Source organism: Haemorhous mexicanus, chromosome 6 (genome assembly GCF_027477595.1).
Source record: "Haemorhous mexicanus isolate bHaeMex1 chromosome 6, bHaeMex1.pri, whole genome shotgun sequence".
Taxonomy (NCBI): Eukaryota; Metazoa; Chordata; class Aves; order Passeriformes; family Fringillidae; genus Haemorhous; species Haemorhous mexicanus.
The window spans coordinates 30,039,045-30,065,412 of NC_082346.1; the positions used below are offsets into that span (position 1 = coordinate 30,039,045).

Consider the following 26,368-nt stretch of genomic DNA (forward strand, 5'->3'; position numbering starts at 1 on the left):
ATTCAGCCAGCAGGATGAGGCAGTAAGACTCCAAGTTTAGACTCACTGCTTCTTCTGAAGTTATACAATCAGTTCAGAAGGAGCTGTTGCAGCACAAGCACTCAGTTATCTAGCGAGCTGACAGTGGCAGACTTTGGACAGGGCATGGAACTCAAGCACAGGGTGCTTAAAAAATTCTGCACATCTGGAGGCGCAGGAACACTGAGGGATAGAGTTGTCCCAGTTTAGGTGACTGCACACATCCTTTGTAGAAGAGCCAAAGCCTTAAGCTTGCCCTCTCCCACACCAATCTGTAAGCAAGAGATGACAAAAAAATTTGAATTTTTTGCTCTGCCAAAGTTTGAATGTCCAGCTCCTAAGTTTGTCCTGGCCCATTTTGCACAGGACAATGGCTACTTAATTCTGCATCAGAGTTAGGACCTGAAGCCATATTCTTTCTCCTGGTTTAGTTCAAATCTGAGTAAAACAGCTGTGAATACAGCTATCAAAAATAGTCACAAGACATAGCCATTCATTTATGTAAAAAACTAAGCCAGAAGGTAGATGAGAGTGATTTGAGATTCTAAAGCAAATTTTTTTGAAGAGACTTAACCTTTCGTAGGGCCTCTATGAAGACAGCCTCAATCCCTGGCTTCATAGATCTAATGGCTGCTCAGGTATAAAGCGTGGTTGATTTAGGTATAAAGAGTGGGAGTATTACTGCAGGAACAGAAGAAGGGGCCACAAGGGAGTCAGGGTGCTCACCAACCTGAAAACGATAGAATGTCCCGTCATCCTTGAGGGTAAGGACATGGTCTGAGATGGGAAAGACGTAACCCTGTGCAGCAATAAGACTTCCCAAGTGTATTGCTTCCCCTGTGAAAGAGAAAAGACAGCAGGGATGTGTCAACAAGACATGCACTGCACATTTCTCTGCTTTCAATAGCAGCTCTGTGATGACTCATGTGAAATCTGGTGCCCACATGCCTGTCTGTACCCACACCACATCCCTACTACTACCAGCCAAACCCTGTAAACCAGGGGTGCAGAAATCAGCCTTACAATACAGATGAAGCACTGCTCAAATATTTAACCTGTTGGTTTTTCATTTACAAAATTCACATACCAGTTCAGCCCTAGAGCTATGAAATTAATTTCAAAGTACATTATCTACCACAGGTGACAGCTGACAAGAAGCCTGTTCCATCAGTGAACCTCACTTGCTTCTACCAAATCCAACAAGCACTTGCAACACCTGTTCATTAGCAGGATATTTAGTCATAAAGACACATCCTCACACTGTAGCATTGCCCTTTGTTAGAGAAAATGTTGCAAAGGGGAGTTACATATCCTAGCGCTGCCCAGGCAACCTTCTCCAGTGCAGAGGCCCATCTGTGCAGATTTTCAAGCAATGCCAGCTACCAAAAGCTGCATCATCTTTCACAGAGTTGAAAAATCATCTGCTTGTGCATGTCCAGATAGATAATAGAGCTGTTGTCAGCTGAAAAGCTGAAAATTCAGATTTGGGACCTGACAGGACTCATGAGAAGTGATGTATCCAGAGAATCCCTGCTGGGTGACTCAACCCTGCCTGTATCTCTGTTTTTACAGTAAGGCAGCTTAAGAACTGGTAGATGAGAGCCTGAATTTTTTGCCTTTCCTGAAAAGAAATTTCTGAACCCACAGACCTTTTCTTCCCCTTTTCTCAATAGTCTTCACTTGACTAAATGATTTTGGTTTCTCTGAAGAGTAAACTATTTGGATTGTGCCCATGCACTGATCACTCTTTATGGCTGATTATCCATTTATCTATCTGCTGATTTATCTATTTGCTTTTTTTTGATAAATTAAAAACCATTATCAGATTCTATGACCTTGGCCAAGAATGACAAGGACACTATGTCCTGTCAGCTGAAGCTACCTTTCTTCACACCATGAAAACCTGATGACCCATTTGCCTGCTTAACCACACACATCCACCAACTCCTTTTTGAAGTCTAGGAACAAAACCTAAAATCAATCAGTCTTCTGTAGGTAGCAACAGTTTCAAAGATAGGCTAAAATTCCTGCAATAGTATTTCAGTGTGTTGCAGTATAAGGCATTAGACTTAATTAAGATGTTGACTCTTAACTCTTTTCCTCCTCCTTCCCTCCAATGTCTAAATCAACCATGTTCTTTTATTGCCATTTTAGACTGCAGCAATATAGTATTTACTGTCTAATGGCACACACAATACAGATGGAGCACCTATTTCTGCCCAGCTGTGGTCACCTTACCTGCATCCTCAATGCTGAGGTTCTTCATAAGCCACTGCACAATATCAGAACCTTAACAAACAAATGAACAAAAATTTAAGAAAGCATTAGACACAGAGACCACAGGGTTTGAGTGCCCTAGAGAGAGATAATATTGAGATAGATACAATAGAACTGTCATGAACTTTATTTAATTTTGCTTTTTATTTCCACTGAGGTTTCAGAATGTTTTTCCTTCTTGTGCCACACTGCAGCTACATGGTTACTGACAGGTACTAAGTCCCACGGGGCTTTCTGTGCAATAGCAGACTTGATATACCTGAAGTCAGATATTAGTCTAATGGTTCCCTGTAACTGTTCTCTCCCATTTTCTTTTCACCTCAGCTTACAGAGATAAGTTTTTGCTGGCACTGGTTAGCAAGGAGATGAAGGAGCATTTACTGGCACCTCACACCTGTAACTGTATAAAACTGAAACATCAGTCAAAAACAGACAGGAGGGCCTTACTTATGTCAAAGACAAGCAATGGGTTTGAGAAGGAGGTGGTATTCAGAGAGCCTGTAACCACAGCCCCTGTGAGTGGTCACCTGGTGGTGATCACACAAACTGAATGGTAGCTGGAAAGAGTGACCCTTTAAGATCCATCAGAAAGTTCATTAGGTTTTCAGGGCCCATCCAGTACAATGAAAGTTGTTGCAGTCTTATAAAGAACATCAAATTCTCTAGGATTGATCCTCTGCATGTATACAACCTCTGTTGCTTGCACGGAGATCACAGAAGCAGAAAACTTGACACTGTTCAGTAGAAAGGCCTGTTGCCAAAATACATCATGGCAGGGCAGCAAAATTTACTCAGAAAGTTAAGCTTAAAATTAAACATAATGGTGTGCACAAGTCAGCTAACTGGAGTTCTCCAAAGTCAAAGGCAATCAGCAAAGACACTTGGATGCAATATGGCAAGCCTATACTAAGTTACAACAGCATTCATCACAACCTAACAATGCCATGTCTGGATGCAGACATAACATCAAGTCCTTCTCAGCATACAGTCAATTTCCACAGAAATATTTGCATTCACATACAGTAGGCTAATAGCCCCAGTTACACTTCATAGAATCATAGACTGGCTTGAGCTAGAAGGCACCTAAATATATCCAGCTCCAACTCCCCTGCCATGAGCAAGGATGCCAGCCAGTATACCAGGCTGCTCAAAGCCCCATTCAAACTGGTTCAGGCTTACAAAGCAAATCCCAGAGGATCTTATTTGTGTGGAGCACTTCTGAACTCAGACATGGATGGGACTTCAAGAGCAGCATAATCACCACATTTGTTCCAGAAGAACATTTTGCTTCCCACAGGCCCAAAGCATCCCCATGCCCTCAGCAAACCCTAGATATAATAAAGGCCAGGAGTCACAATATGCCACAGAGACAACAGGTACTGCTAGTGCCCCAGGTCCCTGCAATCATCTGCAGGTCGGACTCTCCCATTAGGCAAAATTCCCATTAGAAACGTGAGCTGTACCCCACACAGAAGGAGACAGCAGCTCCCACTCCCCTGGCAATGGAAGTTGATCCAGAACACTACAAAGAGCACCAGCAAACCCTTTCAGACAGGCTTCAAAAGCAGGCAGCAATATTAACCTGACCTACCTCATCCTCCACCCAAGGCAGAGGAAACAACAGACCTGGCCCCTGCAGGGAATCAGCCGGGCTCCTGAAGATCAGGGGAGCATCTGATTTCACTTATATACTGGGCAAGCAGATGTGGTCAACAAGCAGCAGCTGGGCATTGTCTAAACCTGCCTCAAAGGCAAACCAGATACTAAAGGACCAATCTCATGACCTTGTATTCTCAGCAGTATGGTCATTGTCCACACCTCCCAACTTTACCTAGGAGCATTTTCTGGTGCCACTATCCTATCTGGAAAGACTGAACTCTTCCTGTAACTTTGCAACCTAAGTTTGTTAATGTGCAATTTATATGCATTTTATAACTGTATTGTGATTGAAGGAAAATAATGATTATTCTTCCTTGACAGTTTCTCCTGAGTGTTTCTATGGAGGGCTGACACACTGTCTTCCCACCTCCATCTCATTAAACCAACCTAACTCTTCTTATGTCCTCTTAAGGTGGTCTCTCCCTATACTTTACCATTCAGCAACTTCTCAAATTTAAATCGGCTTCTTTGCACTGAGCTCACCAAAACTGCAGTCAGTACCTTGTAGAACAGCAGACCAATGCCTCTGGCAATGGTGCCAGCACTTTCTTTTCTGTACTAAAACTATCATGCCAGATGCATCCTGAGGTCATGTCATTTTCTTGAACAATAAATTTATTCAGAAAAATATGTATGAGGGGTGCAAAATTATCTGCTAAATGAAAAGGCATCTAGTGAACACTGTTAGCAGAATAACATATGGGGAATATGTTCAGAGCCATGTTGTTTTGACAAGTTTGTTAATAAAATACTGTATTTTATAAACACGGGTGTTCCCTTTTACCTTTTACCAAAAAAATATCTTGAAGACAGAGTACAACATTTATGGTTAGAAAGCTAATTCAAGAAGATTCAAACTGTAGTGCTTCTGTATTATTAGAAATAAAACCTCACAAAATGCTCTTGGTTCAAGTGAAACCAGAATCTCTCTTGATTTTTCAGTTCATCCCCTAAACAAAAAAAATCCACTGTTTCTCCTGATTTTGGTCTCTGGTTACAGGCTTGCAGTGATCTCTTAAGCGTTGTATTCCCAAGTGATGTGAGAGCTGATACCTGACAATCATCTACAGTATTGCATAGCATTGATCATTGGAGGTGAGGTGGTTTCTGCATGATCTCCCTTTCCAGATCTTTTCCCTTTCCAATACAGGAACACTTAGTTCCTAATTTAGGACTCAGTCCCACTCCCATTTTAACACGGAATGATCATGTCCCCAGCTCTAGGACACTTCTGAGGAATCTATTCAATTTCCATCAAACAACAATGAAAAACTCAAGTAATGCTGAATGCTGGCTCCTCAGTCTTTCTCACCTCTCATAAGAAAGGTTTAAATGGGCAGGAAAGGTTTAAAGGGGTAAGTAAACTAAAGGCACTGACTCAACTAGAACTCCTGTCATCAGCCATTCCAGAATATAAGCAGCAATTGAGATCAGGAATTTTAATTTGTCTCTGTTAAAAACATGAAGTCATTCCTGAATGCTGCCAAGAGCCTGGAAGATGTTATAGCTGTTCTCCAGTTGTCCTGAGGCAGACAGATTATCTTTCTGCTGAGCTTGCTGAACCATTATTTATCACCTGCCAAGACTGATTACTCACCCTTTGGACAATGACAAGTCTTTCCTTCCTCTGTTAATTACTGTCATCGTTAATAGCCATGTCACTAATTAATATTCAGTCATAATGAAAACTCTTTACTGTCATCTCCCCATAACACCTTCAGTTTTTAGGGTTACCCTTACGCATTGGCTTTGCATTTGCTTGTGGCTGTTTCTATCACTGCAACCTGCTTTTGCCCACCTAGAAATACTACTTATGCCCTTCTTCAAACAAGAAAATTTAGATTTATCCTTCTAAGACAAAGTGAACATTTGAATGATTTCTTTACAACACTGTTGTCTGCCAGACCAAGACATGGATACCTCTATCTGTAAGTTTTCCAGATAACATAATCTTCACCTCTCCTTTAGATTAAACCTGGTAAATGGTCCTCACATAACTCATCTTCCCAGAAGAGTATTTTCTCACATTTCACAACCTCTTTCAGAGGACACCTAAGGAAAATCCTCGACTCTCATATGTTTCCACTGTACCCTAGCAGGGCATTTGAAATCCTCTGAAAACAAATGTTTTCAGAGGTCATGTTTTCAAAACAGGAAGTGTTACCGAATCCAGGTAGAGGAATAGCTTCCATCTTCTCTATGCTCCTCTCTATACATCTACATTTCCTCTGAATCAAAATGGTCAGTTCAAGAATAGCCAACATCCTCTGAACATCTATTTCCTCCTCATCTATAATGAAACATATCTTTTTGCCTTAGGCTCTTCTTTGAAGCTGAAGTTGCCTAACACCAACAGAAAAGCTGTATTTCTACTTGCAACCATATTCGCAACAACCATTTATTCAGCTATGTATTAAGAGAGAGACCAGCAGTTTTCTATTTATTGCTATTTTCTACATTTTCTCTTCAGCCTCAGTGACCCCATAATTGTAGCTAGCGTTCTCTGCTGGCCATTGCCTGTCAACATGACATATGAGTGGTAAGACATTGAAAGATTAATGTTAAAAATTCACGAGTTGTCAGGCTGTTAGCAAGATGCTGTTGGTGAGGTGAGTCACCCTCCCTGTATTTGATACCTTATCTACTCAAACTGTGTTGTTCTACCTCTTCCAGAAAATGCAGAAAGAAAGATTAGCCCATCTTTCACATGCTGAAATGACAAAGGCAGACAGGACAACTTGCCATCCTCCAAATACCTCCAAAGGTTTGCTGCCTGGAGTGGAGTCTGTACCTCTGGTTCTGAGGTACAAGAACCACTGAGGTCTGCTTGTTACCCAATGGACCAAACATGCCCCTGACAAGGCCTACACCTGTACACACACATGTATATATATACAAATAAAAAATACAGGAGTATTTCTGAAACCTCAGCAAATGTGTGCATCTCTATTTGTCTTTTGAGGCCTGGAAAGACAACTGCCTTTTTTGCTGTGTCGCAAGATGGCAGAGCTGACAAGCACTGACAAGTGGAGCTCTACAGGGATTTGACATGAGACACCTCGTGTGCTCAGGTGTGGCACCAGTGACCAAGGACTACAGTTTGTCCTGTCTCATGGGACTTACTACGCTGAGCGCAGACCACTTGCTGCCATCACCTGATGGGGTGGCTTATCCTGGATCTCAGATCATTCACAGCCTCACACTGGACTGACAGATAGTATCACTGAAGCAAGTGAAGTAAGTCTTAAAAACATTTAAAAATACCATCTGATCATACCATGAGAGAATGTGTTATGCATCCCTGTATACAGAAGGATACAGAAGACTGCTTGGTGATTTCCCGTCTTTTTTCAGTGTTACTGTTACTCTTATATTCTCTGAACATATTTTGATGGTTTAAAAAAATATTAAGTACTTTTGCGTGGCAGGGGGAAGTTTTCAGTCTGGTTGGGATAGGGGTTTTTTTGTTTGTTTGTTTTGTTGGGGTTTTTTCCATTAAAAATGTGAACTGTTCAGCTCCTTCCTAGACCTTTTCTACACACTTCATGGGCAAACAAGCCACGTGCCTGGCCTCTGATGTCAATCACCTCCAAACTCACTGCCTAGATAGTCTTTTGCTGGAAGGGTAAAAATATGTCCCCCTTCCTGTCGCTTCATTCTTGAAAATAGACGAACCCATTTTAGCACCAAATTTTCTAAACAATTTGCTCCTGAACTCAGAGCAATCTTTAAATATTTCTATAAGAAGAGTATGAGAAAAAAAAAATCACAAGCAGTTGAAATGACATAAAAATACATGCACAGGTGCACGAGCAGACACTCAAACTTCTTTCTATGCTGCCAATCATGGCATTCACACTATTAAATGAAAATAATGTAAAAATACTTGGGTCCTTCTCCAACCAGTTCAGAGTCCTTGGTAAATCTAGGACAAAAAGGTAAATTATACCCACTTTTACCACTGGGCTTGTAAAAAATAAACAAATTAACATCCCCCATGATAAAGGGCAAATCGATTTCATACAAAATTTCTCAAGGCCTTTAGCACTCTGTGCTACAATTTTTCTTACACAGAGCCCCCCACTGACACCCACAGTGATTTCAGCTAAGTTGGAAGTACAGACTACCACTCACAGTAGGGATTTAACACAAAACAACCATTTTTACGGTACGGGGAGAAAAAAAGAGTAACATCTAGGTCTCTCTCTAGTATTCTGTCACAAATATTGAGGAAGTGCTTTATAAAATTTACCTACAATGAGTATATAAATAGATACCAATGCCAACTGAAAAAATATCCCAGCTCTGAGTCTCAGTTGACTCAGAAAATGTGGTAATTGCAGCTCCCCTTCATCAGCATGTGGTAATTGCACCACTCAGTGTCAGCAAGGAGCATCATCAAAGCGACAACAGCTTAAGGAGCATCATCAAAGCTAAAACAGCTCAGAGCTTCTAGCAATAGCAGTTTTCCTCTATGTTATACTCACTTTAAATCTTGTTTGTGAATTATTAACAACCATTAGCAACAGGAGTGTTACCCCTTTTTGATAAAGCAGCCAAAGTTTCTAAGGAGTCTTTTTGTTCATTGTAAACTTGAGATCTGGAATTTATAATTTACTTTTCTTGTAATAAAAAGATTTAAAACATAGTACTCTATGTGAAGTAAGAGTGAGGCTTGGTGGGATGGTGGAATACAAAATTTGAAAGATGGAGGTTTAGAATTGCAAAATCCAAATTCCTGTGTACTTTCAACCCTGTTAATACCTCCTTCCTCTGACCTGCTATTCAGAGGGACTTTTGCCTTCTCATCATATTGGTGAGGCTACCAAAGTACACACCCCCACACAATGCAGACCTGTAGAGGAAGATTTTCACTAAGCAGGAATCAATAAATGACATGATGGTGCAGAGCTCTGTGTGGGCTAATTTACTCAGGTAACAAAAGATGAATTAGATTGTAAGAGCTCAGGGATACCACAGCCAGTCTTCTTTCCTTACAAGGCTGCCCATCTAAAAATAGCTCAGGTAGCTTCACGAGGCATGAGAGAAAGTAGCAGTGACATGCCCAAAGGCATTGCAATACCCTCCTATCACCAAAACCAAGAAGCAAGCAGCCATGCTGAGGAGCAGAAGGATGCTATTCACCAAGAGACCTGCATTTAAAATGATTGCTCTACAGTGGTAACAGTAAGGCTGAGTTAGCAAACCTCTTAATGGATGCACAGGTGATCCCAGTGAAAGAGGTCTGCCAGGGCAGCTTAAACCAGGTCCTCAACTGGAAAAAAAGTGATACCAGCAAAGGATCTTTTTCCAGTTGACCTGCCCAGCTCATAAAGGGTTTGGTGTTACACCACCCTCAGTGTTGTTTTCACTGCACTTTGACAGAGCCATGTCATGTCAGCCCAGCCCTCACACCTGACACTCAGCCCTTTGACCCTTGCTGGCCTTTGCTCACACTGAGAGATGACAAGCCCTGGCCTTAGCACAGGGCAGCCACACTGATTTACTTGTGCTAAACACCCCTCACCTGACTTGGAAAACCTGAGCCGCCATCATGTCTGTGCCAGCTAAAGACAGGCCTGGCATCAACAAACACACCGGTAAATCTGAATGCACACACCCTCCAGAAGCCAGGATATACCATAACCCCAGTGCAATCCCCACTGCTGTTGTTTCACTTGATTAGAATTTGGCCTAAATTAGAGATATACCGTGTGACCTGTACCCAAATCTTATTCTCTTCTCAAATACAACCCATATGAAATTGCTGCTACTACAAGTATGGGAGGAAATTGCAAGACAAAAAGTATTAGTAGTTCCACACTTAGTGTCATTCAAACCCATAGCTCCTAAAATACTCACAGAAGATGAGCACATTGTCTCAAGAGCTCTTATAGAGGTGTACAAGAGGTAGGAAAGTGGTACCTCGCACTCCCAGCAGCACTAGTAACAGCATTTTGTAGTAGCATCTGAAATTACCACATTTACAAATCACTAAGAACTGGGGATATGTTGAGATGCACCTGTACACCTACAATTGATCATAAATTTGCAGCTGCTTTTCAGGGTGCTCTGCCTTTGCATTACTCAGACTACTGAAGTGGCTCATACAGCTTAGCAATTTGGCTCTCTGCCATATAGTCGTGTTTAGGTGCTGTTTCTCACGTTGTCAAAACGATTTGGCAACAAAAGAGCAAAGGAAGCAACTCTGAGCACTGCTGGAATCGAGGCTTTTGAAGACTCCTGTGCTAGACCTTGTTAGGGATGAAACATTTTTCCTTCTATTCAATTCATGTGAACAGCCTTTAAAGCAAATGCAATGTTTCTGTCATTTCAATCATATGTTAATATTTTTAATAGCTAATTTCTTTGTCAAGGAAACAAGAAAATTGATAAAATGCGGAAGGCGACTGGTGTATTTCAGCATGCAACTGTCAGGTCACTTCACACCACGTCCTCATTCACAAACTGAATTTCAAAGGCTGTTACATCAAGGTCCTCCTTTCCCTCGACAGTGTTATAACAGTTTCCCTGCAAAGGTGTAAAGGTCACTAAGGGGTGCAAGACAGCAAAGTGCTCTGAAAGCTGCAGCATTTTAATGATTTTGGCACAATATTTATTTACTAAGAGATCTGGAATTGTAGTACTCACCTATGCCAGATTCATATTAATTTTTGCAGTAATTCTGTAGGCAAAAGTCAATTTTAAAATCTCCTACAGAGCCCTGGCGACAACAGATCTCTCCCAGGATCACACACTTCTGTGTTAACTGCAGCAACGTGATGATGTGTGATCTCTATTACAGAGAAGGGTAGTTACCTTCATCAAATTCTCTAAGAAAGCAAATTCCTCCTGACACATTGCTACTTTCCCCCCCCCCCCCCCACTCCCCGTCACGTTCTTTAGGAAAGGTTGAGAACCACACAGAGTGTTTGCAGTGATGCAGTAACAGTCACATTACCTGGAAAATTAAATGACCCAATGTCTGTAACTCTCTTCCCTCCAGGAGTTCGCAGTTCTTAAAATAAAATAATCAGTATTGTACAGCTTTCCCACCCCTTTTCCTGCTAGGCCATTCAATCACATGTGATCATCACGAGTAGGAAGGATTAGGGTTCTTAAAACCACAAAGCCCAGAGCTCCAGGCACACTGCAGCTGCAAAAGGCATGCCAAGGGGAACACAGAACTGCCAAAACATGGCTTCCTCCACATCTTCCTCCTTGGAACCAGCCTTAGCCCAAGGCTGCCTGTACTGCTCTGCCTAGGGCTAGGGTTACGCTGCCCTGAAGTGCTGCCAGCCTCACTGCAGCTCTGCACTGGTGCAGCAGTCAATCAAGGACAATTCTCCAGCAGGATTACGGTAGTACATGTAATTTCTTTTAGTCAAGGGTAAAGCCAAATGAATTACAACTCTATAGCAATTGCTGACAATTTACTTAGTGCCACACAAAACAAAGAGACAATATTGGCACTAACACTAGAGGCCTTATTTTAAACAGGGCTCCTTAAGCCATGTGTTAAAAGGAACTTTACTGGCAAGGCGTAGTTGATTTTGCTGGCAATAGTTTGTTCCAGCATTTCAAATTTGGGCAAAGATATGTAACAGGGAATTTTAAATGTGCAGAACAATTTAATGATGACACTGAAACAACCAACAAGCAAAAATCTGTTGGCCATAATTAACAAGTTCAAAATAAGTAAATTATTTATTCTTTCTTACATTTGATTGATTTCCTAAGGATGCGCATAACACAAGCAGTAAACACCATAATTTCTTTAAAATCTATATTTAAAAATTACATTTCCTGTCTGATATACCCTTCAAGTTTATTTTACCAAATAACCTCTGAAAGTAAGAAGCATTTTGAAAAGCTGAAAGCTGCACTGAAATACTGCCATTCAGTTTGAATAATTGAATCTAATGTCAAAACACCATGTATCTTATCTGTCTACAAATTTTAGGAAGCATTTTTGTTTTCATTCTAAGATAGAATGCAGCAAAATATTTTCCTTCTTTTTTTCTTTCTCACCAAAAATTTGAAGACCAACATTTTATTTAACTCCTTTCGATGTAAGCATGGCTTTGGAGCTGGAAAAGTTGATGGGCTGGTCCAAAGCAGCAATGATTTCTGATAGCCAGAGGTTCTGAAAGCAGGATGGGCACAGCTGTGTATTTGGTTGCTACCCAAGCGCAAAGTGCAGCCTTCAAAAAGGCTGGATCAGCCTTGATCAGAGCAGCTCTGTTGTTTTAGAGAACTTTGTGGTGCAACACCTGCCAGCAGTGGGACACACCTGACAGCGCTGCTGCTTTCCTACTGCCATCCAACAGCGCCCTGCTCTGAGACCCAGCAGCTGCACTCACTTCTTTCTGGAAACCTCACAGGTATCAGAGTGTTTTATCACCCCCACAAACCAGACTCTTGACAAACCCAGTCTGGTTTGGCTCTCTAGAGATATATCCCTGGGCACATCAGCCGCTCAGTGCGCTCTGAATTCAGCCCTGTCCCGGTGAGTGTGGCAGGAACAGCCTCGGACCTCACAGTGCTTCTCAGCAGTTTGCCCGGGCAGATTTGCACATAACAGCCTTGCAGTGCAGCAAAACACATGCATGCTGCTTTTAGTTTCCAAATAGTAAAGCTCAAAATCATTTCTAAGTAAAGCTAAAGCTTTTTCTTAGGCCAGCAACACTGTGTTCCGTAAGGTCTCGTTACGTATTTTCATTAATCAGACGTTCCGGGAGAGAGCTCTCAAAATACTTTCAGAGAGTAGTTTCACGAGTGACTGTAGAAACTCGAACAATGTAAATATTCTAGCAAAAAAAAAAAACCCAAAAAAATTCTTCCCGTAAACATTGAAATGAAAACTAAAGTAGAAGCAAATTCACCTCCCCGGCGTCCGCCCCAGGCCCCGTGCCCGCCCCGCAGCCGCCACGGCCGCCTCAGGGCTGAGTCGCAATGCCGCGGGGCTGCGCCAGGGGGCGCTGCGCGAGCACGGACGGCGCCGGCCGCGCGCCCGAGTCCCACGGCGACCGCGGGGAGCGCGCGGGGCCGAGGGGCGGCGACAGGCCCGGCCCGAGGGGGGGCGACGGACTGCCCAGGGTGGGCCACGGGCGTGAGCACCGCTGCTCGACACCTGCTTTCGAAAGTTCCGCACCACCTGGATGTCATGGCAAATCAACGATTATTGCGAGGAAAACGAACCTTTCTTGGTATTACAAACATTCTTCCGATGCGTTCAGATCATTCTCACTTCAGGCCACCTTCTCATTTAAAATGCATGTCGCTCCTTCCCTCGTTCCACCTTTCGTGCATCCTCCCTCCTCCTCGCCGCACGCCCCCGAGGCAGGCGGGAGGCTCAGCTCACCCCGATCCCGCCCCACGGCGGCCGCGGGCCGGTGCCGGGCTGGCCGGGAGGTGGTGGTGTTGCCTAGGGAATGGGAGGCGAGGCCGCTGGAAAACCAGCCGGGAGAGAGCACCGCTCTTGTAAGTGCCGCTCATCGTGTTCAGGTGTGACCGATTTCGGAGGTAAGGAGGGCAAACACGGACTCCGGGCGGAAAGAAGCGGGGGGGTCTCCTGTCCTCTCCACACCCCGGGAGACACCCGGCAGAGAGAGAGGAACGCTGTGTCCACTGAAGTCACTCACACAGAAGAGAAGTGAGAGGAAAACGTTCCAGGCAATCAAAACACAGAATTGCAATAAAACAGTAAAATCCAACATGTCACACCATCAGGTTGTATCTGAAAAGAGACATGAAAAGGCAGAGCAGGGGAATATCTTGCTTATCTTCTGCTGATTTTTCACTTTCACCCTAGGACCACGTCCTCAGGAGAAACACATTCAGATGGGCAATGTCCTCTTTTTCCTCAACAAGTCATCAGCATCTTGCATCAAATCCTTGAGAAAGATGACAACAAAGCAGACACAGCACTCGGATCACTGTACCGTTGGCCTGGGAGAGCTGCCAAGCAGTCGCCTGTCCCAGCACAGCCAGCTCACTGGCCTGCTCCCAGAACAAAGTCAGGTACACATGGAAATGTTTGCAGGGCATAGTGGGAACGCTGAGCATTTTACTGCACTATAGACCTTGTCTTTCATAAACATTCAATTATGTTGCACTGAGGAGGCAAAGGCAAAGCCTGCATACAATAAGAAAACCCATATAGCTGAACATCTGTAACCTGAACTTCTTTTCTTCTCCCAGACAAAAATAAAACATCTAAAACAGGTTAACCACCCAAAAGTGTAAAAGCTATGAGCTTATGAATTAAATTCAATCAAGAGAAGGGACATGTAAGCAGCAAAAGGTATAGAATGTATTGAGGAACAAAAGTTTTGAAGAAGAAAAATAAATTTTGGAAGTATTACAGCAAATTTTTCTGCGAAGTAATGCAAAAAAATAAGTAAAGGAAGTCAGATCCAAAAAGAGATCATGCTAAACCAAGGGGAAAAAATTATAAAGAAGTCACTTCTAACTAAATGTTTTGTCACATAGAAGCAGGTGCTAAAACTTAGATAAAAATACAGGAATCCACGGCTTTGTCTCCGTATACTCATATAGTCCCTCCTCAGGAACACAATAATTGCTGGATTGATCATTGTATGGTCCCCTCTGCAAGAACAAGCATGAAAATGATGTTTGGAGGATCTGGGACCAGAAATCCCGCTGTACAAAAAGCAAGGTAACTCAGTGACACCAGATTAAGTGGACTAATAGTGAATATGCACATATACTACATTGATCTCAGTACAAAATACTCTTCCAAAAGCCATATAAAGAATTACAGGTCAAATTAACTCTGACATAGCAAAGGCATCCCAAGTGGCATTATATTTTTTCTGTGAAAACATAAAATTATCAAGTCTGAAACCCAGAGTAATACTGGAAAAGAACTCTTTCCTCCTCCTCCACACAGTAATGTATGTAGAATAACTCTGACCATACCTCATATTCCTAGGTAAAAAATTGCCAAGTTTCCTCAGACAGCTGCAATCATGCTTCCCCAGAAGGGCTGGCTGTGCCTGCTCCTGCCCTTGCTGTATCCAGCATTTTGGGTATTGTACCAATTGCACTGCTAATGGCACTGACACAACTCTGATGAAGTCAGTTGAAAGCATGTCAGGTCACTTTATACAACCATGCTATCTCACAATCTCAGGAGATTCTCTCCAACATAGTGATTTATTCTGAAATAAACTTCTCAGCCTGTTCACACTCCATTAGCTTATGCTGCATGTACAGAGACAAGTTAGAAGGGAGAAAGAGTAGTAGAAGTCAATGGAGAAAATATACAAGAAACAAGAGGATAAGCCTGTAGAAAATAGGCCCAAGGAATAAGAACATAGATGCTGAAAACAATGACAGATATGCAGAAATAAATTTTGCTTACAAAATCTAAATGGTCAAATGCTAATCTATGTGCACATGTTTTCCACTGAATTCTGTAATAGTCCATACATTTACCTGAATGTGATACATAAAAAAATGTCAAAGTTCTTTTCTGCTACTGATGTACTTGAACTTCATCAGGGATATCTAAACTTCCATTCTGGTACATTCCTGTATGGCTTAGGAAAGACCACATATAATGTTCCTGAAAGACAAATACATGGCTGAAGAAAGTGTAAGAGTTTCTTTCGGGAGAGCTGTAAAGATTAATGAATTGATGTTTACCTAACACTATGAAAACATAAAATGCCTTGCAACTTCATAGTGTTGAAGATTAATACCAATTCCTGCCACTAAAGTTTCTCCAGTCCTACTCTCCTGTGCAGAATCCCTGCTCTGTAAAGGCTCATTTCTGGTTTTATTTTCACATAAACCTGAAACCTGTCAGTGCTGTGCAAATTTTGCTAACACTATACTTGGAGCAAACTACAGTAGGTCCCAAGGCAGGAAACTCAGAATATTGTTTCCAACTCGAGAGAACAAATTGAAAGAGCAATATTTACATTCTGTCACCAGCTCACTCACAGACTGCCTTGTGCAAACATGATCAGACTACAACAAGGTCATGCAAATTTAAAACCAAGGACCAAATCAAGTAACAGCTTCCCTTCATTGCTCCAACCACACTTGCAGCAAAACCCAAGCAAAGGCTGCCAGACTATGGCTGAACCAGCTGTTTGCTGCCAGGAGCTGGTCTGGTGAGAGAAGAGGTTAAAGCAAGAGATGATATTTGCTTCTTATAGTCATGAGGGTGTCTTTTATGCATTTAAATTTGAAAACACATAGAGAGTCATGACACAGATGTGGAGATGACAACCTTATTATAAAGTGCAGTACAGCATGTCAAATTAACCTATTTCCTAAAGAAACTTCTCTCGTGGCAATGACTTATCCTCATCCTTCAACATGCCCTCCCAGTATCCAACATTATAAAATACAATCAGCATCTCCAGCTTTCCCTCAATGTCCCACTACAAATAAAAAAACTTTCTTCAAATTACACTTATAAAAGCCCAGAACTCTGGTCTGGCAAACTGACTGTGTTTCTGCCAGAGATGCTTTTGGTATTGTGACTTTAACTCTCCTTAGATTTAGAGCTAGATCTTAAAAATACCTATCATAGCAGGTCTTGTGAGTCCAAGTCTGGAGTCTGTTCTTTTGAGGCTTCACTGAGGCTATCAGTTGACAGTAAAAAAACAAGCACTTCATGCACATGGATTGGATTGGCATGACAAGGTTTGGGCAGTGGGAGGGCTACACACGGGGCTTCTGTGAGAAGCTGCTGGAAGTTTCCCCTGTGCCCGACAGAGCCAGTGCCTGCTGGCACCAAGACAGGTGTGCCACAGTTGGCCAAGGCCGAGGCAATCAGTGGAGGTGACAGTGCCTCTGGGATAACGTTATTAAGAGATTTGGGGTTATTTCTCATTATCCTACTCTGAATTCATTGGTTATAAATTCAATTATTTTCCCAAGCTGAGTCTGTTTTGGCTGTGACAGTAACTGGTGAGTGATCTCTCCCTGTCCTGATCTTGACCTGTGAGATTTTTGTTGTATTTTCTCTCTCCTGCCCATCTAAGGAGGAGGAATGATGGTGCATCGATGGACACCTGGTGTCCAGCCAGGATCAGCCTGCTATAATACATTATAGAAACCTCCAGAAAAATACAAAAAAGGCCAAAAAACTTCTGGCCTCTCCCTAGGGACTGTGCATTTTATGAGTAGACCATAAACAGATCTAAAGAATACAATTTAAGATACTTATTTCAACATGGTAACTTTCCTGCTCTTCCTGCAGCCCATAGGAAACAGAATTCTGGCCTCCAATTGAGACAAGAAGCTGAGAGGTTGTTTAGCCTGGAGAAAAGGAGGCCGTGGGTGATCTTACCATTCTCTACAATTATCTGAAAGGAGGTTGTAGCAAGGTGTGGGGTGGCCTCTTCTCTCATGTAACAAGTGATAAAGCTAGAAGATTAGATATTAGGAAAAAATTTTCTACTGTCAAGGTTATCAAGCATTGAGACAGGCAGCCCGGGGAGGTGGCTGAGTTACCATTTCTGGAGGTATTTAAAAGACATATGGATGGGACACTCAGAGACATGGTTTAACAGAGGACTTGGCAGTGTTGGGTTAATGGCTGGACTCAGTAGTCTTAAAGGTCTTTTACAACCTAAAAATTCTATGATTCTATAAGGGAGAGCAATTTTTCCGTTATTCAAAATGAAAACACAAAATGGAAAGGATGTGTTTATTTCACTACCCCTTCAGATTAAGTGTGTAAAGAACTGATTCAGGATATGCAATCAAGTCCTGGAAGCAGAGCAGAAGAACATACAGCAGGTTTACCCTGGGCAACAAAAAGAAGAAGAAAAAATTTCAAGCATTTGCAGATGGTCAAGAACTAGACTGTTGTTGGCAATTCCCATTTGAAGCACTATGGGCAGAGATGGCCAGTTAGCACCTTTTGGGCCATGTGGCACACAAGTGATTCAAGTGGGGTTCCCACCCTGCAGGAGTCCCCTGTACAGGAGCTTCTAGATCGCCTGAATCTCTGGCTGCAGGAGAAAGGGTGCCTGCACTGCCAGACTGCCATGAGAGCCAGCAATCCAGCATGAGCAAGTGGCTACTACGGGAGGCACCTCTAGCTGCTAATCACTTTTTCAACTCTTTCACTTCTGAGGCTTTTCATACAGGGTCAGGAAGTTGGTGCCTTTGGTGTGACCCTGTCTGGCCTCTCTGTAAGCATCAGTACTGCCTCGTTAGCCCAGGAAATGCTTTGACCTCTCACCACACCAAGCTGTCATGGCTGGGCAGCAGCATCTTAGTTCAGTTCTGGTATATAACAAGAATGTAACTACTTCTAAATACTGCCCAGTTTGACCACTAGTGAATCCCTCCCTGTGCACACTGAGAGCTCCATACAAATCCACAACAGCCTCTGCCAAAGCACGTGCCAATGCAAACAGCCACATGTGGATGGGGCTTGATTGCTTTCTCAGTATTAAAATAATGTAAGAAAGGTGATCTGTAAAAAAAAAAAATTAATAGGGGCTTTTATTCTTTTAGTAGGATGTATAATCAGTGGTTATCAGGATATCAGGAATGGAGATAAGTATGTCTCCAGCTGGCTTAGATTCAACTGATTTTTTTTTTCCATTAAGATCTCATCAATTTTATCATCTGGCTATTAAATGCACATTTTTGTCTTAAACCTATATTGAAGCAATTATATGTTTATGCTGGTGTAGAATGCTCCCTTTATGAAAATAAATTTTTGGGTGTTTGTATGCTGTCTGTAATTTGGTATTCTAAAATAGCAATTCTGAAAATAAAACAAATCTCATGTTTCTCTTTTTCTGCTCTCTAGTTTGCACCCCTTTGCCTCCCTGGAAACACAAAGACATGGACATTGCCCTCAGATTAAAACTGGGCCATGGCAGGCTAATAACCATTTGTGGTTTTGAGAACCATCCCAGACAGATTTGTTACATCTCTTGACTACAAGGGATGTCAACCCCAGACAAATGACCAGCACAACAAAAAGTTGTCCTATGGACAACCTTTCTGAATTTTTAAAAAATATACTGGACATATGTTTCAGAAATTACTTTAGAGCCTTTTGCTCCATTTTCAAAACTGAAAAGCTCTCAGGAGCCTTCATCTAACTTTTGACAAGATGTATTGGCATAATTTAGATCCATTTTTTAATGCCAGTCTTATTTCAAGGGCACTTCAAGTGTTTCACCTAGCCACACAGATATTGGAGGAGCCTGAGCTTGGTTTCAAGAATTCATCTCTTTCTTGAACTTGAAGGCAAAAAACCATCAGATTGGCTTTTTGCCTTACAATTCAGCAGTCAAAACTTTGTAAAACAATTTAAGATTTATAGGAAAACCTGGGCACATTTGTTTTTCTTTAGTTATGCTTTCACATGTAAATTATAGATTAAAAAAAAAAAAAACAACATTCACAATGTGGGAACATTTTAGTTCATACACAGTAAATACAGAGCTATATAATTTATATCAGTCTTCCCGTACTGCAGAGATTTCTTTTAAAATGACCAATGATACATATCAAAACTATCCCTTCAGGGTAAGTGGGTAATTTCTTTCATGAAACTACTCAGTAATGCAACATTAAAGGGACAAAACATTCTGCAGGGCATGTATTTGATTAACTGTAAACCACACACTTGGTGTATTTTGTCTTTTGTATATTTCAATATATATGTATATAGATATAGCTATATCTATAAATCCAAAATTAAAAAAAAAAAAAAAACCAAAAACCAAACCAAAAGTCAAACATAGCAAGTTTTGTATCAAAATGCCACCATTCATCATGATCCTAAATAAACATAAAAGGCTAAAGCCACCCATGTGACTTTAGTACAGCTCAGAGATAAGAAAACAGGAGTGATGTCAAGTGGCAAACATGGGTAGTAACAGGTTGAGCATGTTCAGGTGGGATGTGATGGGATAAGGAAGGTTGACCAATTTCCCTGAACTGCAGAGAAAGATGAAACCTTCAAGCATGCTGAGACAGTAAGGGTGAGATGTCCTGGGTGCTGAAGGCAATCAGGGCAGGATCTTTCAGATCCTGCAGTTGGTTCTCCATAGCAGGAGCACTATAAAAACATGTTCTCAGCCAGTCTCTTCAGCTAACTAACTGAGATGGTTACTTGACTAGAATACAACAGAATATTTCATTTCAAAGGGATCTACAATGTTAATCTAGTCCAACTCTTACTCTGCATTAGTCAGAAAAGGAGCGAAGAACTGTTTTACACATCTATGGGTTAACCTGAAAATTTTTCCAGTCAAACACCAAAATCCATGTCTATGACAGTGCACCTTTGTGTCTGTCACACACAATCTAAAAAGTACATTACATGTACATTTGCAGGATTTCATGTATGTCAATGTAAAACTCTGAAAATATTTAATCATATTCCAAACTACTTCCTAAAAGGCTTTTTTTTTTCCTCTACTGTGAGGTAAAACCATTTGTTCCATATATCTGAAAAGTGTAAATACAATCAAATCAGTCCAGAATGGCAAAACATCTGACTATGACCCCCACTATGTCCCTCTCAGTCCAGACAGCTGGAGACTGAGCAACATACCTCCACAATATTGCTAAACATTGCTTTTTTTCTTATATACTACCCTAGATATCCACGACAGGATCCATTGCTGGAGGGCTGCTGGTGGCCCCTGGTTTGATACAAAAGTGAGCATTCTTACTGCTCATTAGAGCCTGCCTTCTGCAGCTCCCATCTGCCAACTTGCCCCATGTTAGCCAAGAGCGTCACTTCAGAGAAATCTTCTTACACTCACATCTCAGTAGGTGAGACTGGTCCCTTCAGCAGCTGCAGGGTATGAGGAAAAAAGGCAGAAGCAGGAGAAAAGGGACTCACCTGAAAAGGACATGCCCTGTCTTCTTTCCCTCCCAGCACCTACAGGGAGCTTCAGAGACACTGTCTTTGCCACAAGGGTTCCAAGGGCAGGTGCATGTATGGATACCCAATATGCCTGGCTTCACTAGAAGCTACCCTTTGAAAACTTGTATCCCAACACCAGCAGGGATCCTTCAGAGTCTTGCTCACAACTGTTCCATAGAAACCCACCTCAGAACAGAGCACTTGCAGCAAATTCCCTAAACAGCTACAGTGTGACCCCTCTGGATGCCAAAGGCCCTCTCAGCAAGCTCTCACTCAAAATATGGTATATTGCACATTATCATCGCTACTACAGCTCTACCTGGCACCTCTGATTACTAAAAGAGAGTAGGTTGTAATTTATCCTGTGCCCCCAAAACATACTATGAAATTACCATTTTCATCAGAAAAAGCTTAATGTACAAGGTTCAAGAATTAAAAAAAGGAATACATTTAATTAGCAAAACAAAATTAAGCTGCCATTCATATTACTGTTTGAGTCTATATAGGTTTTCATTAGGACAGCGGAATTCCACAATACTTCTCCAGAAATAAAGTTTGCTATGCGACAGGACAAGACAGGATAAACTGTGAATGACACAGGCGGGAGCAGGCTCACAGACTCAGTCAAACTGATCGGTACTGCCAAGTGACACAGCTGAAGAGCAGATGCTACCTTCCTTTAATTTAGCAAAGCCAGCAAGGTGGCTCCATGGACCCATGCAGACATGACACAAAGCATCTGCGGGTTTTACCTCTCACTGTGGCAGCATATTAAATCCACATCTCTGACTACCATCTGCAAAGGACACCCTCCTGTTCTGCAGGGCAAACCAACAGGTCCCCATAAACAATCATTCTTACCCAAAAATGAAAATATGCAATTGCAGATGACCATCACAATCAAGGTGTGATAGCTTTTCAACCTGTTCCCACACATCCCCCCAGGCTCCCATTCCTGTGGGCTGCTTCGCCACACGTTAGAGCATGTTGGCTTTAATCCCTGAGAAATGTGGACTATTATAATCTAAAGTGGCTTGGGTTGGGAAGGGACCTTAAAAATCATCTAGTTCCAACCCCCCTACCATAGGCAGGGATACCCTTCACCAGACCAGGCTGCTCAGAGCCTCATCCAACCTATAATTGAACACCTTCAGGGATGGGGCGTCCACAACTTCTCTGAGAAAACTGTTCCAGTGCCTCGCCATCCTCACAGTAAAGAATTTTTCTCCTAATATCTAATTTAAACCTACTCTGGTTTAGTTTGAGCCATTCCCTCCTGCCCTACCACAATATGCTCTTGTAAAAAGTTCCTCTCCATCCTTCTTGTAGGCTCCTTTCACAGGTGGGCTTGAAGAAATCACAGTGAGCAAGGCCAGTGGTGGAAGGTGCCCCACACAAAAAGAACAGACAGGAACTAAAGGGTGAATTAGGAGGAGCAGCATCAGGATTTCTTAATTTCAAAAGAGAATTAGGGATAGTAAGGCACCTACCACAATATGCAAATGCAAATCTCAAATAAACTGTCCCTAAAATGGGCATTGCCTTTTCTAGGAACAGAATAGCCCAGGAATCCCAGAAAAGAGAAGTGAGTAGCGACAAAATGAGATGTCTTTTTTTTAAAACTATTTTTCAACAGCATGGGCCCTATGGAATGAACCCTGCTTTAACAGTAGTCTCAGAATGACAAATCTCCAGCGTGTCACTGCACATGCAAAGTTTTTTCCTGGTCTGGTACTCTACACCCCAGCATGACTTTTCCAACACTCTCACAAACTGCATCTAAAGTGCTGTGACTAGTTTAGCACACATAATGTGAATCTCTGTTTCAGAAAATGCTTTGTGGCCTGAGACTATTTGAAGAAAATTCATGCAAATCATCTCTGAATCTATCCAGACTGGTAACAAATCCTTTGACAGCTGAAGAGAAGTAATGAAAAGGAATTAAATCTTGACATTTCTGGATCGACAGGCAAGGCCTAGAGGGCTCAGTGGAAAAGAGAACAGCTGTTTCCAGAGCTGCACCTAAACTGACAAAGTCTAGATGTTATAAATGAGAGCTCAGCAGAGCTAAAGAAGCTTGTCACAGCAGAGATGGGCATCCAAATTTTAATGATTCAATTAAGGACTGCCAAGGCTGGTGTAAAATGCTGAGCTATTTCCACCTTTGTGTCCCTATGACTGGCCTCACACTACTGTGGGTGTAATTACATAGGACACACAATCCTTTAGTGGAAAGTGGAATTATTTAAGGAAAACAGCTGGCCAATTTAGAGCTAAGTAGGAGCACAGAAACGTCAATGCCAAACCAAGAGCATGTCAAACATGACCCAGATACCTAATTAGAAGTTAGCTCAAATCTATCTTACACAGGGCTCCAGAAGCAGGCTGACTGCAGTAGAGAGGCTGAAGAGGTATGCTCTTGATCTTTATTCCCCTGATTGCATTAGATACTGTTCTGATCTCTCCTCCGTCTTCCCCAGCTTTCATGTCACAACCCTTACAAATTTGCCAGGAATGGGGAGGGTAGAGCAGTACTACAGAATAATGATGCTAAGAGCCTCAGGAAGGCGTCAAGGCTGCCAGAGGACTTCCCTCAGCACAGAGAAGAGGAAGCTCAAGGTTTCATGTCTATTTCCAGCCAGCACTCAGCCATGGGGATTCCTGAGCTGTGAGGGGGATGCTCTCCCTCTATGGTGCCTGGCTACAGTACCACCTCTGCCTCAGGCACCTCAGCCTAATGGGCTGTGCAGGGAGCAAATGAGCCAGAAGTCATTGGCAGAGATGGTGCCCAGACATGCTAACACACTACAGGAATATCCCACAGCTGCCACAAACAGATCCAAAAGATCCCCAAAACACCTGGATGATAACTTCATGATACAGGTACTAAGGGTGACAACTAGCAAAGATGCCTTCCTTGATCTGTTGCTTGTCAACAGCAATAATTTCCTTTCATAACAAGGTAACCACCCTAGTCAATCAAAGGAAGCCAGTGGATGTAATCTTTATGGATTTCAGTAAAGCTTTTGGTACTGCCTCTCACAGGATCCTTCTGGACAAAATGTCCAGCACCCAGCAGGATAAACATATCAAGTGATGGGTGAGCAACTGGATCATGGGTCAGGTGTGAAGGGTGATAGTGGATGGGGCAACATCCAACTGGTGACTGGTCACTAGTGGGGAGCCCCAGGGCTCCATTTTATGGCCAATTCTTGCCAACATCTTCAAAAATTACTTGGATGCAGGACTCGAAGGCATGCTGAGTAAGTTTGCTGATGATATTAAACTGGGAGGAGCTGTTGACTCCCTTGAAGACAGAGAGGCCCTGCAGAGAGACCAGGACAAATCACAGGGCTGGGCATGACCAAAGGGAGGAAGTTTTAACGAAGACAAGTGCTGGATTCTGCATCTAGGATGGGGCAACCCTGGGTGTAAGGACAGACTGGGGAACAAGAGGCTGGAGTGTCAAAGACCTAATGCTCTTTGGAGCTCTATAATCAACTCTTCCTACTTAAAAAGCCAAACAAACACAAAACCAAATTCTATTGTACTGACCATGTAGCAATGACGTAAACAATGAACATGAGATGCTACAGTGCAAAATTATAAACCATATTTTAAAAGCTTTTGTCTTCTGCTTCTGGGGGTTTTATGCTTGACAAAAGAAATAAGCTTTGATGAATATGCCATGGTCCAATTCATTAGCTTCAGTAATGACAGTCTTGTAATCAAAATTTTATCAGAACACAGTAACTTTTATTTTCTATGGCTACTACTGCTTCCTTAGAAAGCACACTCGTCACTGTCTCTCTCATAGGAGGAAAAACAGAGACAGCATTCAACAAAACACTGGACATTTGGCAGATCTCATTCATTAAAAACTGTGGTTTCCCATCAGTCTAACCTATTCAGGAAATAGGAATGAAACTTACTGAATAGTTAGGGCAGCAAAAGTAAAATATCATGAAAGGAAAACTCCTCAGAAATTATTCACTCGGTGATTTTGACAACCATTTTCGTATCAGCCAGCAAGCAATTGAGTTTAAAAACAAGCAAACAATCAGACAAACAATAAAACCACTAAGAGAGACGATCCTATCCTCAATAACATAGTTCCAAAAATAACAGAATGTCTATGCAACACCACACAACTTTCTATGCAATACCACACAACACCCTACAATAACTGGATGTAAAACCTTCCACTGCTAGAAACACGAGTTACTGTTCTCATCAGTCTATGCTATTTTTTGCCTGTGAGTATACTTAGCATGCTACATTGCCAACTTCTCAAAGTTTCCTGTCAGTTTTATTATTCATTCCTAGGTAAGAGTTAGTCTGCAGTCCTGGTCATATTGCAGAGTTACCTACATGGAGAAAATTCTTACAGTGCAAGTGACTTTGCAAGAGCTGAATCCTGAGACTCTTGTGGGAAAGCACCCAGCCACCAAACAGGAATTAACTGAACAAAGACCTAATTGCTTAGTTTTATTGCTCCGCAGGACCAAAATACAATTTTCTTCTCTGCATGTGGTAGTGAATCATACATCAAAAATATCCAAGCTCATCAGTTCACACCATACTCAAAACAAATCCATGGGAAGCCAGCATGCAGTTTTGAGAGATTTATCCACACAGGAAAAAAAAAAAGCCAAAGAAAACATGCAAATGTATATATTTATAGCAATGGATATGCATGGAAAGCCTGAAAGCTTTTTGTTGTCCTCTTTGCTTTTATAGAAGGTTCTAAAGCCAAATCTATGGCGCTTTCAGGTGCAAATACATAAAAGACCAAAGAGCTGTGTATTTCTGCTGGAACAGGTAGAACAAAACAAGGTATTCATCAACCATTCAGGGTATTCACAAGAACCAGGCCCTACAGTTTGTCCAATCTAGAACCATGCCAACCTCCTTTGCCTACAGCCTCTTGTGGAGATGTATTCTCACTGCCCAGCACAGCTTTTGGCAACAGTGATTTCTGGCTATTTATGGTAGTAAAAATAAACTGGTGGTCTATGTCATTCTTTGTACTATTTAAAGCAAAAAAGCAAAGCCAACCCTTCCTTTTCACCTCAACCCCAAGAGTTACATTAATAGTAACTTCAATGTTGTAACTGAGATATATCAAACATACAACATTCATCGATGAAACCTACATGTAAAAGTTATTTATGAGCCTGGATTTACAATTATTGAAGCTAACTTCTGCATTTCTTTAAAACAACACACTGATTAAAATCAGGAAATTTCAATCCTAGAAGAAACTCTTGGTTTTTTTTTGTAAAATGAACTTTAATTAATGCAAGTTAGAATAAATAATACCCTAAAAATTACATTGACTTTAAAAAGCCAAAGAATGCTAGATAACAATGAAGAGAATCTATGCATGGAATAAAGAGGCAGATGTAGTCACCCAATAATATGAATTGGTTATTTTTCTAATGGTTGGAATGGCATTGAATTAAAGCAACAGATTTAAAGTAATGGCTGTCAATCTACTCTCAAGGATTTGTGCCTTCTCAT

General features: G+C 41.9%; 1 protein-coding gene across 4 annotated transcripts in view; it reads right to left on the reverse strand.

The window, feature by feature from the left end:
* RGS6 (regulator of G protein signaling 6) overlaps positions 1-26,368 on the reverse strand; it is a 257,356-nt gene that overhangs the window by 70,876 nt on the left and 160,112 nt on the right. For all 4 annotated transcript variants that reach the window (XM_059849629.1, XM_059849626.1, XM_059849627.1 and 1 more), the window contains 2 exons: positions 2,257-2,307; positions 749-855 (listed from right to left, as the gene is read on the reverse strand). In XM_059849629.1, coding sequence (XP_059705612.1) covers positions 749-855; positions 2,257-2,262 — 113 coding nt within the window. In that variant the 5' untranslated portion in view covers positions 2,263-2,307. The remainder of the gene's footprint in view (positions 1-748; positions 856-2,256; positions 2,308-26,368) is intronic.